This window comes from Scomber japonicus, chromosome 4 (assembly GCF_027409825.1).
Source record: "Scomber japonicus isolate fScoJap1 chromosome 4, fScoJap1.pri, whole genome shotgun sequence".
NCBI classification, from domain to species: Eukaryota; Metazoa; Chordata; class Actinopteri; order Scombriformes; family Scombridae; genus Scomber; species Scomber japonicus.
The window spans coordinates 15,838,196-15,857,554 of record NC_070581.1 but is presented as its reverse complement, the minus strand read 5'-3'; the positions used below and the strand labels follow the sequence as shown (position 1 = coordinate 15,857,554).

The 19,359-nt window shown below is 39.9% G+C and overlaps 3 protein-coding genes across 4 annotated transcripts in view; 2 read left to right on the top strand and 1 right to left on the bottom strand.

Annotated features, from left to right (window-relative positions):
• Positions 1–19,359, top strand: part of eno1a (enolase 1a, (alpha)) — a 48,827-nt gene that overhangs the window by 18,590 nt on the left and 10,878 nt on the right. The gene's annotated exons all lie outside the window — the stretch shown is intronic.
• slc2a1a (solute carrier family 2 member 1a) lies at positions 1,093–7,738 on the top strand. 2 transcript variants are annotated; one of them, XM_053317199.1, is made up of 12 exons: positions 1,093–1,210; positions 1,351–1,449; positions 1,545–1,705; positions 1,826–1,950; positions 2,036–2,188; positions 2,287–2,412; positions 2,528–2,715; positions 2,877–2,987; positions 3,112–3,213; positions 5,142–5,217; positions 5,428–5,555; positions 7,285–7,738. In XM_053317199.1, exons 1-12 carry the CDS (start codon positions 1,166–1,168, stop codon positions 7,507–7,509), a joined length of 1,539 nt encoding a protein of 512 aa, XP_053173174.1. In that variant the 5' UTR covers positions 1,093–1,165; the 3' UTR covers positions 7,510–7,738. The 2 variants fall into 2 exon arrangements, with proteins under 2 accessions (XP_053173174.1, XP_053173175.1); XM_053317200.1 differs by having other exon boundaries at positions 1,147–1,226.
• Positions 7,892–13,511, bottom strand: ca6 (carbonic anhydrase VI). Its single transcript, XM_053317197.1, has 10 exons — positions 13,411–13,511; positions 12,704–12,883; positions 12,049–12,197; positions 11,366–11,461; positions 9,552–9,618; positions 9,302–9,459; positions 9,000–9,126; positions 8,821–8,904; positions 8,696–8,725; positions 7,892–8,585 (listed from the first exon to the last, which is right to left on the bottom strand). The coding sequence occupies exons 1-10, from the start codon at positions 13,499–13,501 to the stop codon at positions 7,951–7,953; spliced, it is 1,617 nt and encodes a 538-aa protein (XP_053173172.1). The 5' UTR covers positions 13,502–13,511; the 3' UTR covers positions 7,892–7,950.

Below are 19,359 nucleotides of genomic sequence, written 5' to 3'. Positions count from 1 at the left end.
ACCTTTGAGTTTCTGGTTTCTGGCACTTGAAAGTTTTGCATGCAAACATTGTGGTGTTTATGTTAAATTAAATAAACATTATAAATGTATCAGTTTAAACTTATTGTGCAGTATTCTGATATTGAATTTGTGCAGGAGCTCAAGTTACGCAGTTCAAATGATCAAGGACTCTTTTTTTCTAAATTATTTCAGTCGTCAGGTGTGTTTTCTGTGTTTTAACATGTTGCCTCTGTTGTTTACTCCATGGGAGAAGAGCTCAAGTTAAACATCACTTGATGGTAGGATTTTGTTATTTACTTATGTTGTAAGAAAAAACTGAGATCGTCTCCACAGATATCCTGATCCAGAGCTCTTCATCAAAATATGTCACACAACATCAGACACCACCTGTTACATAACCTGCTGAGAACATCTGTTGGGTCTTGACTTGAGAGAAAAATCAAAACTTGTGTTAATTGAATTCTAACTAAGCTTTTCCTTTCAGCATTTTCTGTTAGATATATAGCCTTTTTTTTTGCTTTGAGTCATCTCTAAAAAAAAATTGCATCCAGCTTCAAGAGCAATCAGTGCTGTCATATTGACAAAGCTTTAGTTGAGATTAGCAGTGTGACAGCACATGTCAAACTGAAGACGAAGCTAACATTAAAACAAGATTTGTATCTTTGGTGCTGAAACAGAAAATGAGTCTGTTCAGTAATCAGTGTGATACAAATTGTCTTCTTTGTGAAAACAGATACATCCTTAAAATTGCACGAGGATCAACACTGAACTCTTTGATGACTTCGGCATCACTCTTGTCTTGTTGTCATTCTGTAATAAAAACCTTCATGTAAGCCAGCCTGCAGGTGGATGTGCAATAATAAGTTAACTTTACAACATATATTGACAACCATGCAGCTCATCAATTGAGTCAATTTAGTTGCAGTGCAGTAAAATAATGTCACATTAACAATCTGCCCAGGGCCATATTTAATGTCTTTAGTGCATTGCAAACAAAACTTTTTGAATCCAAGAGTCAGCAACATCAAAAAGATAAACAAAGCCGAGCTGTAAACCACTGCTACGCTCTCTGATCTCCCGTCCAAAGGGCGAGCAGGATGCAGTGTTGCAGTAATAACAAAGTGCACGGTTATTATCGCTGAAAGTGACAAGTCCAAACTCAGCCATGGCGGAGAATCAGGAATGGGAAAAGCCTGTGGAGCGGAGAGGGGTGAGTTGAACACCAGGTGTGATAATCACCTTCATCACATTTCAAGTGTTGTTTCATCTGTGTACAAATAGTGTAATCCTGATGGATGATCTTTGAGTTGTAAAAAGAGGATTCACGTAGTGCACTGATGTTCCTGGCAGAGATTAACAGCAGTCCTGGCACTGGCAACACTCGTATCTGCATTTGGTTCATCCTTCCAGTATGGATATAATGTGGCTGTGGTCAACTCTCCAACACCGGTAACCCTAGACAAGAAACAAAAGCTTTACATTAACATACAGTGACACTGAGGACGGTGCCACTGAAATGATCACTATTGTCCTGCTCTTTTCAGTTCATGCAGCAGTTTTATAATGACACCTACCTGGAGCGTTACAGCAGACCAATGGAGGATAACTTCCTGACTCTACTGTGGTCTCTGACTGTGTCCATGTACCCTCTGGGAGGCTTCTTTGGCTCTCTGATGGTGGCCCCGCTGGTAAACAAACTAGGAAGGTAACCCTAACCCTAACCCTGCCCCTTCTAAGAGTGGGTATGTCACATTTATTAGACTCAGTAAAAAAACTGCACTGTGTTTGTTTGCTATGATTTTAAATGCATTGACACCTGCAACAGGAAGGGTACCCTCCTCTTCAACAACATCTTCTCCATCGTCCCGGCTGTGATGATGGGAGTCAGCGAGATTGCCCATTCCTATGAGATCATCATTGTGGCCAGGTTTATAGTGGGCATCTGTGCAGGTCAGATATGTTCATCTGTTCAAGTAACTGAGATTGATAAGATGTGATTTAAATGTATCTTAAATTTTCTGCCCCTTTCCTGCAGGTCTGTCATCCAATGTGGTGCCCATGTATCTGGGTGAACTCTCTCCTAAGAACCTGAGAGGAGCGATAGGCATCGTACCGCAGCTCTTCATCACCATTGGCATCCTCAGTGCTCAAGTGCTGGGCATCAGACACATACTGGGAAACAGCACAGGTCCTGACTGACGTACTGGATTCTGGCAAATATTTGACAACCTTTATTGGTTAGATGAGATTGATTACAAGAGGTGTCTCTGTTCACTGTCTGTTCAGGCTGGACCCTCATGCTGGGTTTGACCGGTATCCCTGCCTTGATAGAGCTCCTGCTGCTACCCTTCTTCCCAGAGAGTCCTAGGTACACTCTCATCCAGAAGGGAGATGAGAAGACAGCAAAGAAAGGTGAGATAACACAAAAATGACATAACATTACCAAGAGCCAAAGGGAGAGGCTAGTACAGTAGGAGTATGCACTGTATATTATGGCATATAAGGCTTTATGTTCTGCCTCCCCTAGCATTACAGCGTCTGCGAGGCTGGGGTGATGTGGATGGAGAGCTGTCAGAGATGCATCTGGAACACCAGTCGGAGAGGGCCGAGGGCCGCCTCTCTGTGCTCTCCCTGCTGTCTCAGCGCTCCCTTCGCTGGCAGCTGATCTCCATCATCATTCTGAACATGGGCCAGCAGCTGTCAGGGGTCAACGCGGTGAGGTGTGCCCATCCAGTTGTCCTTGTCCCTGACCACCAATACACACTGTTTCACATACAACACCACATCAGAGTTTAAACAGCACCTTGTTCTGTTCAAGCAGAGATGCCATATTTTTTGTGTCCAGTTCTTAACTATAAAGTATTTCTCTCATCCAGATTTACTATTATGCAGACAGCATATATGCCAGTGCAGGAGTCAAGCACAATGACATCCAGTATGTGACTGTGGGAACAGGTGCAGTGAATGTCTTCATGACAATAGCTGCTGTAGGTACACCTTATTAAACATTTGAAAATCTCTATGAGTGAATATCTGAGGAGAGAATGAGGTCTATTGTTTGATCACATCTCAAGGGAAGAATCGTTATTAACAGGGAATTTGTTACTGCAGGTCTTCATTGTGGAGGCCTCAGGACGGCGGCTGCTCCTCCTCTGTGGTTTTGGGATCTGCTGTGCAGCCTGTGTGCTGCTCACTGTCGCTCTCAACTTCCAGGTAGAGTAAGAAAACAGTCCAAAGCAATTTCAGTGGAGGCTCAGTGAATGATAGTGAAAAAATATTACAGAATTATCAAAAGGAGATCATGCACAATAGCCTAAATTGTGTGATTTGGTTTAAAGAGATAGTTCAGAGATACAGTAATCCTTTTTCCGAGAGTTGAAGACTAATCATTATCTTCAGACAGACCTTTTTCATGTGTTTTTTATGTATTCCATGTAGTGTGAAGTATGTCAAACAACAATATTAGCAATTATTGAGTATGTAATTGTATGGGTTCAAATACAATAATCATGATCATCATAGATATCCAGGAGTCCAAGCAATATTAAGCAACTAAACTTAAGGGTGAAGGGATGGGGATGGCATTGAGAAGGTACTTTATCCAAACTTTTTCTGAGAGGATGCCCACAGTCTCAAGCTCTGAAAACCCCTGGTGTATCTCACACTCTCTGCATGTTATTCTGCTGCTCTCTAGTGGTCTATCATAGAATAATAATTTGTTGCTGTATGTGAAAGTGTCTCAAGCATGAGGTCATGAGATTTTTTGTGAAGACTGAGACTCAGGGGATTTGAGAGAAAGATTTATTACATGTCTGTTTATTTTTAACAATAGATTATGGATCAATACTGTAAATAGCTTGGAAATTTAACCATGACTATGATGTGAAAGTGCTGACTTTTAGCTTTTTGAATTTAAAGATAATCACTTCCACATCTGGTGAACAGTGTTGGGGGAAAAAGCAACCATATATGGTTGAAATCTACAACCTAATGGTTGTGACCTACAGAGATCAGCTGGCAAGTTATATTTTCCCTTGGTGATGCTCTTCAACACCAGTACTGCAGCCATTTTCACTGCTTGCTTCTTTCATCTGATTTTCACCTTCAGTGTCATCTTCAGACCAACCTGTCCAGTTGGACAGAGATGAGCTGACTGACATTCTGCCATTAAATCATGATTGCCTTGTCTGCGCTGCATGTTTTGTATGATTGTCTGGCTGCAAGACTTGCATGAATCCAAAAGTGTTCACCCAATATGATTAGGATCCACCTCAAACACGTCATGCTGATGTGTCCAGGTTCTAAAATATTGAATAACATTTTATCACTGGTATTTGTCTATGCCTGGATTACTATTTACATTTTTTGGGGGGGGGGTGTAACAGCTCAATATCACATGGTTTGGACTCGAAAGCATGACCTACAGTCAGAGAAGTTAAATTAATGAGCCCAAGGCAGGGGTCTGCAACAGGCAACTGAGACCAGCAAGGCAGACAAGGGTTAATAAAAAGGTTGAGGTCAGGTGATGGTGAAAGGCGGGAACACACTGAGGACTACTACAGGACAAGGAGGGAATGGCATGCTCTGAAATGTCACTGAGAAAAGCAACTTGCAGAAAAAACATTTAAAGCCGAAAGTCAGCACTTTAACATCATCATCACTGTTTCATTACAAATTCAGTAAACTGGAGTATAAAGACAAAACAACAGAAAATATGTCACTAAGTAACAAATCACTTCACTAACAGTGTACTGTACATATGAAGCTCCTAACATGGTCTTGAGGACAAAATGATGACTGTATGCCTCTATTTGCTGGGTTCATGAGAAATTTGAGACCTGGAAACAGAGTCATCCACTATGAGGAGCACTGACCATCAGACTTGACCACAAAGTCAGTTTTCCCATCCAGCAATCCTGTAATTTCACCTGGATCCATGTTTTCAGACCTGCATCACTTTTAACAGCACAGATGTTTTCAGCAATTTACAAATTAAAGAATAAGATAGAAAATAGGCACTAGTAATCACATTAGTGATCCACAAGACCATAAGGCAGTGATTAAGGAGTGTTAGTAACATGTTTATTCCTGTTTTAAAGCATCAGGTAATCATAACAGTAGCTGCTGGCTTGTGTTGACAGGACAGTGTGACGTGGATGCCTTATGTCAGCATTGCCTGTGTCATCATCTACGTCATCGGACATGCCATAGGACCCAGTGAGTCTGACAACCACTGATTACAACAGGGTGCTCCATTAGCTGAAGTGTTGTTTGGATGTGACCAGACATGTAATGATATATGTTGTACATTTGCGCTCACTAATTTGCAGTTGTTTGAGACGTGAGCAGCACTGTGACCCTGAAGAGTGATGATGCGTCTGAAATGTTTTGGTTGTGGTTGAGGTTGACCACACGTGTGCTCTACAGGTCCCATCCCGTATGTGGTGACCACTGAGATGTTCAGGCAGTCGGCCAGGCCTGCTGCCTTCATGGTCGCAGGTTCCGTGCACTGGCTCTCCAACTTCACTGTTGGCCTGGTCTTCCCCTTTCTAGAGGTCAGTTGCAACATTTTTAAAAGGTTTTACACTGGTAGTGGAAAAGTTTATTTTCTATGTAATTGATTACAGATGTGTGTGTTTTTTTTAGAGTAAACAAGAAGGTAAATTGCATCACCATCCAAAGCACTGTTATATACAGACGGGTGACGAATTACAGGAATGGACGGTGGAACCCATATAACAAGGGGTCAAGTGTCTCTGTGATGCTGTGGGGGCATTTTGCTGGCATGGTTTGGGTCTACTTGTCCCCTTCGAGTGAAGGGTCACAATGATGTGAATCATGTGCTATGGCCCTCACAGTCACCAAATTTCAACCCCGTTGAACACTCCCAATGTCTCAATATTTAAATCTCACAATATGGGAGATATAGGACAAACACTTTAGACAGCATTCTCCACCACCATCATCAAAACACCACATGAGAGAATATCTTGTGGAAGAATCGTGTTCATCCCTCCAGTAGAGTTCAGAGACTGTAAAATCAATGTAGAGCAGTATTGAAGCTTTTCTGGCAGCACGTGGTGGGCTAACACCTTACTAAGACACTTTGTATTGTTTTTTCCTTTAATTAAACACCCATCTGTATTGTATTATGTTACTTCAATATGTTCTGTGTGTCTTTCTTTATATTTGCAGACAAACATTTAATATAAGCCAAAAAAGAAAGTTTCAATTCTCAAACAGCCAGTAAGTTTCAAGTTTACTGAAAATGCAGCATATTTGTCACCTTTACCAGGTATCAAACTCACAATATGACACAGCTTCTTTATATTGCCACAACTTATAAAGAAGGATACAAATCACAATCACCCTAAACCACTAAATCATCAGTAATTCTTTAAAACAAAACAAACAAACAAACATTGAAAAACAATGTATCTTTAGATTCATAGTACACAATAGAAAAACGGAAGTAGAAAATACTGAATAGGGAATGCAAACTGGACAGAAACCAGTCCAAGTTCTATGCAAACTAGAAATACTATTAATAACCAAACTTCTCTGTTTTTGGTCAGTCTCTCATCTCCAGGCTGTTTCCAGCCAAAGCAGGTTGATGTTTTCAGCAAAAAAGGTGCTCTGATAAACCAGCTGTACACTACTTGCTCCGTACCAAATAGAAGACCATTTAGCAGATGTATAGCCACACATTTTCCTCCAGAGATGGTGGACACCAAAAGAGAGCTACAACAAGAACTAGTATTGGACTTACATTCACCAGAAACTCCAAACAAATGGTTATGTTGGTCTGTGTGTGCCGGAAGTGTGTATAAGGAGTTATTTTCCAACTCCCTATGTAGCCTTTCAGCTCCTCAGGTTGCACACTTTGACAACACTTGACAAACAATAGTATTTTTTAATTTTACATCATCTTTGTAAATGAGATCGGGACTTACTCTCCAATCTGAGAATCTTCTTTTCTTCAGTCCCTGTTTGTTGGAAGCCATGTTTTTCTCTGACACAAAGTTTCATCTAGATAAACATAAACATGATGCACTTCTCATGTTTACCTCCTCTCCCATGTTTTATCTTTAAACCAAAAAGCAAACAAGGGAAGAATGTGTTTTAGTGAAAGAAGCCAAAAAAGAGTATTCCACTCAATTTGCATTCAGTTCAGTTTTGCTGCTGTTTATGTCCCAGTCTGTTTCTGGGTAATACATTTACAGCACCTGCTGGTCATCTTGAGGACATGTTGATCACATATCTCTGTTCCTTATCTCCCCCCAGAGAGGCCTGGGATCCTACAGCTTTATTATTTTTTCCTTCATCTGCCTGGCAACACTTATCTACATCTGGCTGGTGGTTCCTGAGACCAAGAGCAAAACGTTCCTGGAGATCAGCCAGATGTTCGCCAAGAGGAATAAAGTGGAAATCAAGCTGAGAGATGGGGATCAGCCACTGAAAGAGAGCACAGAAACCCTGAAGGATGCAGTGAAGGTCACAGCCTTTTGAAGACAAATGAGACCATTCAGACGAGAGGAAGTCTTCACTCCGGGGGTAGTTGTAATGGACTGGAAGTGATTTAATTTTTTTTATTATACTAGTAATCTTTGTGCAATCCCGTTTTTATAATTTGTATGTGCCTGCTGGAAAAAATCTAATATCTTACTGTGTATTGGTGTTGTCATTAAATACAACCTTACAGAGGTGTAAACAAGTCATTAAACAAACCAACAAGTCACTCGTAAGCCTTTATTGATTATGCAAAGATATGAAGACAATACATGGCTTTGACATATAGTTTGCATTGAATATTATCACAGGTGTCAGAAAGACATTTTTATCCTTCATTACATAACGATACACTTTCCAAATTCCCACCATCAGACATTAAAATTTTTGGTTTATTGCAGCATGTTAAAGCTCATAAAAAACAGAAGCAGCTGAGCCTTTTCAGGGGCATCTGTACTGACTGTCCAGCTGCACCCCTCCATACAGGCTCAGCTTGGTGGTTCCCCAGCTGAGCACATTTCCCACTGTGGTGCCATTCCTCTCACATGACATCTGGTCCCGGATATCTGCTGTGGTCAGCACGTAGTCCCACAGGTTGACATCTGTCATCTTACCAACAAAGGCGTCTGCATTGGAGATGCCCAGTAACCCATCCTGGTCTCTGCCCAGGATGAACACACCACTGGGGCTGATTGTGTAACCGCTCTTCAAGTACCGCTGCTCGCCTACCATGCCATTGATCCACAACTCTGCGCCGCCGGTGTGGGACGACCAGGTGATGCAGTAGTTGGCCCAGTCCTGGGTCCTGAAGTTGTGCGGCAGGTTGACGAACTCATTGCCAATCCAGAGTCCAACTTCTCTGCCAGTTCTGTCCTCAGTGATGGAAATCATCAGTTCGTTATCATTGCCATTGCTGGAGTAGGACATGACAGTGTGGACCCCCTCTACATGAGGTTGGACGTGCATGCAGACAGTGAAGGCATCGAGGTCCATGGGGTGGCTGAGGCGGGCCAAGGCGTAGCTGCCAGAATTCCTCTCATGGAAGTCGAGCACCAAGGGGAACAAACCGCGATGCTCTAAGTATGACAAAACAATTAGAATCAGCCTGCAAAGCGAGACATATCCATCTACTTTTTCATCATCCACAGTTGCAAACCACAAATCAGATTGGAAAAAAGGCACTCACCGTATCTGGGCCTGTGGTTGAGCACCCCACCTAAAGTGAATAAAACAAAGACAACACAGCAGAGTAAATATGAGCACATTTTCACTATCTGTAGCAGTTTTTTTTATGACTAAGAGCTAAATCACCTGAATGCATGTTCTTTCCAAGAGATGTTATCAGACCCTCGATCTTCAAGAGCTTGGATTCAATCTCATCTTGTCGACAAAATGCTGAAAAAATATAAAGCGAAAGCAAATGATGAGAATTCAGGAAATAAATTACGTTGCTATGTTGTGTAATCAGAATGTCACAGAAAGCCACACACTTCCTTTCCCAAGGCGTGGCAGGAAAGAAGACTCCACCACACGGTCGTTGAGAGGCTGGGCGATGCGGTAGTCATTCCATAGGGTTCTGTTGTAAATATCCATCAGAGTACTCTCCAGTTTCCTGATCTGAACATAACAGAGATGAAGAAAAACTTGTAATACACCACCAAAATTATCCTGTTTTCTTCAATTGATTTGATTGTCTATGTATCACTCAAAAATTTCACGATTTACCATTTTAACAGCTTTTTTTATTTCAAGTGTTCTTCATTATGGTACATTGCCTTCCTGTCTGCTGTACCTGATTATGTGAGAGAGTGATGGGCGTATCAAACACAGTCCACAGGATGCTCTCGTAGCAGGGTGGGGTAGTGAGGGAGCCCTGGTACCTGAAGAAATGGTTGAGGTTCTCAGGGAGCATGGAGCGCACGTCGATGTTTGATATGTTCATGGACTGACCTGTCATGGTTGCAGTAAAACAGAGACTCACAAGTCACAAGAGACTCAAACTTTAGGTCAGTTAATTCCATCATTGTCCAACAATGCCTCACCTGCATACTTGATTTTGTCCAGGGTGGAGATGAAATCACTGTAGTAGGTGTTCTCAAAATGCCCGTCCTGAAAATATCAAAACTGTGTCAAACCTACTCCGAGTTTAGGTAAATAAGTAGGATAAGTAAATCCATTTAGAAAGCACCTTTTGAGAGCAGAGACATCACAAAGTGCTCTACAGAGGAAATAAAGCATAACCATACATGCAGACATAAAAGACAATAAAGAACAATAATAGTAAATAAAGAAAGCAAGACTGAACAAATAGGTCTTGAGCTGCTTTTTAAAGGTTTCCACTGTGGCCACAGTTTAGGAGCCATAACCTCAAATGCACAGTATCCTTTAGTTTTGAGCCAACATCCAGGAACAACCAACAGACCCTAATAAAAAGTCCTTAGAGATCTTCTGGTGACATAGGGCTGCAGTACATCTCTAATGTAGGCACGTGCCCATGCCGGGCTCTATAGCTGATCACAAGAACTTTGAATTGGACTCAGAATCGATGTCACATGAGGTTACATGAGACCTTTTGGAGGACAAGAGTTTAGTAGCAGCATTTTGGACCACCTGTAAACAATCCAGGGATGTGTTGCTGAGACAGGTGATAAGAGAGTTACAGAAGTCAAGAATTATTTCTGTTTTGCAACTTGGCATTTAAGTTTGTTTAATCAGTTATCATAACAAACTACATACTCATCGTCTGGGAAAACGGTGACATCACTACAACAAAATCAGATGAAGCAAGAAACAAAACAATAGAAACAGGATGTAAATGAGCTAAAAGTTCAGCCAGATTACCTAAACCACTTTAAGTGGAAAACCACTGTATATAGAAGTGAAACCAAAAATGTGCGTACACAGTAGTATAGTAATTCCTCATTTCAGAGAAAATTACAGTTTCATATTAAATTTATCTTCCTAATAAATTTGGCTAACCTGGAAGTTTATTTAAACCCTGTATGTTTGTCTGACTGCTTGTGTTTCATGTGTCTTGCCCTGTCTGACTCCCAGATCTCAGAGCTTAGTTTAATGAATACTATGGGAGTTTTCACCTTTATTTATTCAGGGGGAAGTTTCATTCAAGTGCAATTATCTCTTTTTTAGAAACACCCATATCACATTCACATAGTTACATATTCACACTAGAAAACTGTTCTGTACAACTACAGTCTGTGCAGCTGGCCACTGAGCAGTTCCACTAGAGCTTTGCTCAAGAGCACCTCAGTGTGGTAAAGAGTGAGGGTGTTGCTTTCCACTTTCCCCTTCCAGAATCATTCTGCTGGTCTGGGGGATTGAAATGCCCTTCTGTTCACAAGGTCTCTTCTTTAACCTTTAAGTCACCAATGCCCTCATTTATTACTGATGGTCAAAACTATGAAAATAAGACTCAGGTTGCAATAGACCATAATTATCCTTTAAACCATGCCAAGGGGTCTGAATCATTTGTCTCTTAATGGGTTTGTCTGAATCACCCCTGACTCTCAGCCTGAGCCACACTGCTCTGATATCACAGCAAATGCCAGCCGTGGTGTTGCTGCAGCGATGACCTCTCACTGCTGAGCATTCCTCTGGAAACAAGAGCTCATTCAAAATGTCAGAAGGCAACTCTCAATGGGGACTTTTACTCACCAGGATGACCAAAACAAAGTACGGTTCACTTCAAAGGGCATTTTGTCATTGTGCAGTTTTGTAAAGTTTCTACAGCAGAACAGAGGGTCATATATCTGGAATGATATTGCCGTCCTGTAATGAACAACTTGGACAAAGCAGATCACGGAGGAGAGGGAACAGAAGAGTTAGTGTGCTTACTTACATCATAGAAAAAGGCAAGTACTGCCAGCCCATCTGGCTTATCTCTGGCTTCAGTGAAGCTTGCGTACTTGTCGGAATTGTAATGGACAACATGGAGCTGAAAGACAAGGTGGAAATACATAACATTAAATGTCAAATTACACCTAAAGATCTTCTTTTCAAATGGAAAACTCACTTAACATCAAAGAATACACATTTAAATTGTGTTCAGATTTGAACACAAAGGACAAACAAATTAAGGCTGGTTCAACAGCAGCAAAGAGATTTATTAACAGAAAACAAAGAAGTGAACAAACACCTCTGGCGTGTTTATTTGCATGTAGGCGTCTTGAGTCACAGAGGAATATGCAGAGTGGTTTTCAGATTAGAAAAGTAATTCTGATTTCCCAATTAACTGGAACCAAATGCAACCAAAGGATTACGTATATTCTGTTTTTCTGTTATGCTAATTTGTTGTACTGCACTACAGAAGTTTTCTTGCAACTCATGTTCACTTCACATCATCTGATAGCTTCACAGATCCGTAGAAAATGTTTAAATACAGGTTTCAATGTAAAGATGTTTACATTGTATATTAAATCATCAAAACAATTGTGCATCAGCTTAGTTGGTTTCAATCCTGTCTTTTTTTTTGTTAATGCAAATTTTTGTTTCAAATTTAACAAATTATTTTTTTTGGTCAACCTCTGCCATGTAACGGATGCCATCGATGGTGTGCTCTGCTCCACTGGCCTCCAGGTCCCATCCGCCCCAGTGCAAGTGCATCTGGACAGCTGTGTACTTTCCTGGGAGTCCCTTGCTGATGATCATAGTGGGAGGCAGGTCGATTTGAACTGATAAAAACAAAAAGATAGTCAAATAGTTGAGTGTTTAAAACACATTCAAATGTCCAGATAACAGGAACATTAAACATCTTGAAATGTCAGTTTTACCAAAGTAAATATAAAGTCTGTTCATTTAGTTAATTCTGTCATTTTAGTTAATTTTGGTCAAACTTATGTTATATGTTGTGCAGACTTTTCAGAGCAAATCAGTCATGCAGCAGTGATGAAACTTTTAAGAAAAAATGAGCAGACTAATAGTTGACTGTGATGGATTATGCAACTCAAGAACGTTCAGAAAATCTGAGTTTTACATCAGACAGAAATAAGTGAAAACTAATGTCTGCCTGAAAAGCAGAAACAACACTTTTTCACTCTTTTTCAATGTTACACTTGGAAATAGTGAGCAGTAACACAGTTTGGCATTAACAGTGGAGTGGTCTTTTAACACAAACAGTAAGTTTATGTTATTGTTGAGTAATGTACACATTTTTCATCATCTTGCTGGCTTCTCTTACCGGAGTGTCCGTTATTGGACATGAGGAAATTCCCTCTCTGGGCATCATATCCCTTGAGCTCCAGCTGCAACATATCGGGGTTGTGTCTCACATTGCGCCGCTGGATGTCGATTGGGGACTGCTTCTTACCGCCACATGAAGGGTACTTGGTTGGCCAGTGCATCTGATCCAACGCTCCCTCTGTATGGAGAAAATGAAGGACCAAAACTATTATCACATTGTAAATTCAACTATTAAGTGTGATCTAAGCCTCTTAAAGCCAATTAAAATGCCCCTGAGATGAAATGTTCGTGGAGGATGAAGTCACAGGTACACACAGGAGACGCCCAACTGTAGTTATATTGTTGCCGCTGTTCCTTCTTTCATCATAGTACTAACTCTATAACTAGTTATTTACTACAGCTATATGTGTTTCTGATGTTGTCTGACAACGGTTGACAGGGGTATTCTGGTCACCACAGAAACCAGCAGCCAATTTACTCGGGTGAATAATAATTATAATAGTTAAAAAATATATTTTAAATAACTGGGGGAAAAGTGTATTTTATTTTTACCTGAACAAGTATGCATTGGATAGGTTGCCAAGCAAGTTTTACGCTTGAGACACCTTTCAATTCAATCTAGTTTGGATTTTGGTGTTTAAAATTACAACAAAATATATATTTTCAAAAGAATATTACATGAATATCTGAAATCAAACCCCCTACCTGTGTATGTCCAGTGTATTCCATCATGAGGGATCCCAGCACTGACAACACAGACCAAAACAGCGGAGACAAACACAGAGGAAAACTCCATCGCTGCGTCTCTGTTCCTTTGCGCAGAGCACTGAAGGTTTTTTCTCTCTGGATTTGAAGTGAGAGTTAGAGGGAGGGAACCTCTGCTAAAAACGCCCAGCAGAGCTCTAGTTCCTAGAAGCCCCAAAATGTCAGGACAGCAGCTCTTACCGACTGTCTGACCGTCTAAAGTGTATTTTTTACATGAGGCTTGAGTTGAAATTGTATCTTAGAATAAAAATGATTACTGTGTGCAGGTTACTCTTATTGCCAAGTTAAGACTACAGGTAAACATGCCAGGTAAACACCCAAAACAAATCATTCATTTTCTCTTTGAGAGTAAAAGTCAGTCTATTTTTTGACATTGCAAGACTAAAACTAACACAGACTGGCCACTTTATTAGTACACCTATGCAATCCAATACAACAGGTCTACTATAAATTCTACATCGACAAAGCTTATACACATTCAGTGTTGTTAACATCGTCAGAAAGGTGATATTTCTACTTTATCTTTATTATTGAAGTTGTAGTGGGTGGTGGTTTAAAGTACTTCCTTATTTCCTTAAAGAGGATTGCTGACCATTTTTGGTAAATTTAATAATCAGGTTTACCAGGAAACTGTAGTACAAGCACATTCATGCCATTGTCACTTTGTTGGCTACTGTTAAACACATCAGTGAATAAAACCATGAGCGTCAATAGCAATAAATAATGGGACAACATGTTTCACCTGTTAAAGTTCACTAGTCGCAACATGTCCAATACCTCGACCTGAAATGCTAGAGCTGTCAAATTCTAGGGTGTGTGTCTGTATGTGTGTGTATGAGAGAGAGTGTGCAGTATGCCTAGGAGGGACAAAAGTCTTCACAAGGACATAAAAATGAGGGAAATTGACATCATTTTGTTGGTCTTCAGGGGGTTATTTTAGGGTCAGGACAATATCTTGGTTCATATTTCAAAGAAATAATTCAACATTTTGGGAAATATGTTCATGTGTGTTTTTGTGGAGGGACAGATGAGAAGATTGACCTAAATATGAAGCTACTGCCAGCAGCAGTTTAGCTTAGCATGCAGACTGAAAAATTCAACTAAAACTGGAGTGATAAAATAACATTATAGTTACAGTTTTTCTGTGGTTAATGTGCTATTGTGTGACTATTTCTTGGTCAGGTGTGGCTTCCTTGAATCTTGAAACTGTTTCTGCACTTCTGCATTTCTGCAATAATGAAGTGTGAACACACTTTTTTTCTTGAACTTTTAACTTTTTTGGTGCATAAATTAAACACAATGTTGCAATGTATTAATTGGTAAGCTTCAGAGCGGCTGGTATGCAAACTTTGCTACCTTCAAAGAGAGCCAGGCTACCTGTTCCCCCTTGTTTCCAGTCTGTATGTTAAATATGAAGCAGTATAAGCTACAGCTTCATATTTAACATACAGCCTGGATACAAGGGGGAACATGAGAGACAAGAGTATCAGTCTTCTTATTTAACTCTCAGCAAGAAAGTGAATATGTTCATAGCTCAAAATTACCCCTTTAATTTAGTGTAAACACTGAGATTTAGTATAAAGTATACATTTAGAATTAAGGAATACTTTTAGTCAAAGAGACTCCTCATAAATATAATAATACAAATCTCTGTGTGAGTATGCATTTGTTTGTGTCCATCTGTGTGCAAAGAACTGATTAAATTACAAAGTGATCAAAGGACTAAAGACACTTAACTTGATTTACGACTTTCATTGTTCCACTAACATCCTTCCTCTCTGGGCTGAAGTGTACGGCCTTTCTATGGCCTGCACTTTATTGATACCAGTTGTTTTCCTGCTTGGTGATCAACAACTACAAGCTGATGAAAAACGTTTTAAACAACCCCAGGTGGAGAAAACAGTATTTACCTTAACAGGTGAAGTGACAAGCGAGTGTTTTCTACACGCACAAAGTCTGAGATCATTAAGAAGCCATGGATTTGACACCATACACCAGTACTTAGAAATGTCTTCTTCCTCAGTAAATCACTGGGTTTGTCTTTGCCTCAAGGACAATCATAGTTTTTAAGGTCTTGGGGGCTTGAATAGTGTAACTGTGCCAGCCGAGAGCAAGCCTTGTAATTTAAAGTCTGCATATTATGAGCTTGACATATATGATTCAGGTGCAGACTGTATGGACAGAATCCTGTGACAGTTCAACAATGAACCAAACAAAAAGCTGAAGTCTGTGATTAGTAAGTTAATAAAGTCAGATTTTTCTTGGGTGCCACCATATTTACAGGGATCCTGGATTTGACCTTTACAGTGGTTTCTTCCTTTTTAAATGAAACAGGTAGAATGTATTTCACTGAGGGTCTCTTTTTCCTATTACCCTAAGTATGCTGTAGGCTAAAAGCCCAATAACTTGCTGGTTAATAAGCTAGTTTAGAGGATGTTTGATGACTGTACAGTTAAGAGGCCAACTGAAACCACATGGCTGCTGTTACATGGACTTTTCATGTATTACGTACAGTAGCTCCCACCAGCCATGAGAAAAAGTAACTGCTGTCGTAACCACAGTTTGCTTTACTCAACATTGAGTTGGAGGGGAATTTTTGGACTGTTGGATGTGCTAATAAACTCATTGAGTCTCTTTTTCTATGTAGAAAACAAAACAAAACACATATTATATCATTAAAAACATCAAATGTGTTAAATATAACAAATGCATGTATATATAGAAGTCTATTTGCATGAATATATCCATACAACACATGCGGATACTAGTCTTGACATTAGATACTGACGTGTTGCACAACTGCAACACATCAGTGTCTCTCACGATCAGCTGAGAATCTACGGTTTTCAACTGCTTCAACACTTTATCCCATCACACGCTTATTCAAGTGCAGCATTAGCGTTATTAATGTAACGGCATGCTATGCTATTGTTTCTGATAGTGCACTGTTTATGTTCATGATGTGTGTAAAGTATAAATATAGTATAATAAAATATGAAGTACTAGTTTCAACTCTTGCCAACTTTTTTGTACTCATTGTTGTACCAAGAATTAACATCAATGAACTGACTTTTGAAAAATACTTTTGATATGTCTGTGCATGTCAGTGTCTCTCATCCTGCATCAACAACATCCTGCTGTAAGTAGGATCAGAAAAGTGAGAAAACAAAACACACACTTATTTGTGTGTGACAGTCAAATGGCTTTGATATTACAATTGAAAATCTGAGTAGAATAGTTTGATTTATTAGTTGGTGTGAAAAACAATAAACTCTTCTCTGTAGCAATAATGAGACATTTCCTGCAGGCAGCCCACACATCCTTCCAGACATTAACCTGGCTATTGCACAAATTGTCCAAACTCAGACAATTGCGGAAGTTTCTTTGAACTGTGTTAATGTGTCTGGTTATTCACAGTGAATCAAGTTATTCTGTATGCATGAGAACATCCTGGTTGGTGGTCGAGACGGTTGGGTGCAGGAGAGAACATAGTATAGAAAGAATTGATGGTTTTAAGTCTTTATTTTCCTTTTTTTAACCAGGCTCCACTGAGCATGAATACTCTTTTCTCAAAACGCACAGCTGCACACGTTCACACCTGGAAGCTGCCCATTGCAACCACAGTCTGAGTCACTGAGTAGCTCCGCTGGTGCAAATTAATCTCACATCCAGGCAGTGTGGCAGGCATTTTTATAAGGGCATACTGCATGAGAAGGTTTTCCCTAAAGGATTAAGATTGTCAGCTGATGTGAGTGGTTGGTACATTGAAAGGATTAATGTGCTTGACTTGCACATTCTGGCATCGTCACTGCAGGTGTAGACTGCTGGTGCCGGAGGGCATAGAGGGAGGAACTCATATTTGGCCAATTCCTTAAAAATATGCACCAGACTGAGGCTAGATACTCAGCAAACCAACTTTCACTCTGACAAAGAAGAATCTCTGAGGTCGGCAGGCTAAAGAGATTTTACCTTAAAAAAGTGTCAGAGTGGGCAAACATGGGTAAATATTATAACTGGCTGACAACAAGAACATGCTATATATCACCTCTTTTGTCATGATTCTTCACATTCTGGTGTAGCTTTCTAATGGTGACCAACAGATTAGCAGAGTGCCAGTGGAGCTGCCTGCAACCATTTCACAGGTGGGTGAGAGGAGTACATGCGCAGACACTCAGGTGGTGGACACTTCAGCTGCCACCAGGCTGATTCAGAAAAGGTCAATGTGTGACTTGAAATCTAATTAAAAGAGTTAAACTGAACCAGTGACCACATTAAATTACCATACCAATACCATAATAAGTTGTATCTAATGGCTTCATTGGTGATTCATAAAACATTTACTGCTTTGAATCAGTTGTAATAGTTATAAATGCAAGTCATAAGAACAACTTGTGAAATTATGAAAAATCTCTCTTGCTGCTGATTTGCTGGACTACTCAATCATAAAGGTTTAAAAGGGATACAGTAGCTCCCACCAGCCATGATTAAAAAATGTAATCAGTTACAAATCTAAATAGAGTCATTAATAAAGGACTGTGGGTTTCTCCCGTGTTCTAAGTAATCAAGTTTGCAGTTATAGTCTAAATGTTAGTCATTAATAAGGTCTGAGATAAGTCTGGGTCATATTGGGTCAATTTTGCTTGTCCAGTCCTGTATCACAAATCACACATTTTCCTCAGGGGGCTTTACAATCTGTGCAACAGTACGTCATCCTCTATCCTTAGAACCTCAGGTCAGATTAAGAAAAGATCCCTAAAAACACTCTAACAGTATGAAATCTCAGGAAGAGCAAGAGAGGAGAGGTCCCTCTCTCAGGAAGTACAGACATGCATTACACGGTATGAACGAACAGGATGACAAAAATATTTATTTTGCTATTTTTTTGTCAATACAAATAATGTTTTTACCACAGCCCATCATGTCTGCAGTTGTAAATAATAAATTGTTTTAATTTTTATTATTTTTTAAGAGTCCTGCAGGATGGGCCCTCTACCAGCCAGACGTCTATTTCCCAACATGGAAACCCAAAACACTTTCCTATTAATGTGTCAAACTGATCTATAAAGCATTAATAGATCATTTATTAATCATTACAACCATTATTATACAGTGGCACCCAGTAATCTTCTCCAGGACCAGTACTTAATCTGGATACCAGCATGTTAGGTTTCTGTGCAGCTGAGAACCTCTTCATATTACTCAGTACTGCCACTCTGTGATGAATGTCGGTACTCACAGTGTAGTTATTAATGTTACAAAGAGGCCTGTTTCCTGCTCCAGGAGGCAAAAATGTGCAGCTATGAGAGGTTCACTTTGTGTTCTAGTTCACTGGAAAGCTGCCGGATAAGAGCTGAGTGTCCAAAATCTTCTGCTCAGGGAAGGTTTGTACAGAGCACAGCAGGTACTGGGGGTCATTTTTTGTATTAATTTGTGCACATGAATTACTGTTAGTATTTCATGTTATAAATTAGTAATTGTTCCCTCATATTAACAATTATAGCCCACAGGTGAAGCCCCTTATCATTCAAGCTTATAGGCCTTTTCATTGAAGACATTTTGACATTTCACAGTATGAAAAGCGCAGGTGTTAATAATAAAATTAATAATGGCTGAATTCTATTTAGCCGCTTCAGAGTCCTGGTATTGTGAATATTATCATGCTTTTACTGAGACACCATCATTAATATTAGTAACACCTGTGTGCTTTTCCTGTTGTGATGAGTCTAACTGTAAAAAAGGCCTGCTGTCTAGTGCTACAACTAAAATGTAAGTCTACTGTCAATTAATATTCTAATTGTTTAAGTTATTAAATAGTTAGATAGTTCATTTAAAAATTATGAAAAATATCTCCAAATTTGACAAAACAAAGACAAATCTTTGCTGGAGACA

Bases quoted from the DNA above. Each gene is read 5' to 3' on its own strand.
- slc2a1a (XM_053317199.1), top strand. From the start codon at position 1,166: ATGGCGGAGAATCAGGAATGGGAAAAGCCTGTGGAGCGGAGAGGG. The intron at 3,214-5,141 runs GTAGAGTAAGAA...TTGTGTTGACAG, and splicing joins CTGTCGCTCTCAACTTCCAG to GACAGTGTGACGTGGATGCC. The intron at 5,556-7,284 runs GTCAGTTGCAAC...ATCTCCCCCCAG, and splicing joins TGGTCTTCCCCTTTCTAGAG to AGAGGCCTGGGATCCTACAG.
- ca6 (XM_053317197.1), bottom strand. From the start codon at position 13,501: ATGGAGTTTTCCTCTGTGTTTGTCTCCGCTGTTTTGGTCTGTGTTGTC. The intron at 9,127-9,301 runs GTACAGCAGACA...TGTTATGTTCAG, and splicing joins TCACTCTCTCACATAATCAG to ATCAGGAAACTGGAGAGTAC. The intron at 8,905-8,999 runs GTGTGTGGCTTT...ATATTTTTTCAG, and splicing joins GCCACGCCTTGGGAAAGGAA to CATTTTGTCGACAAGATGAG.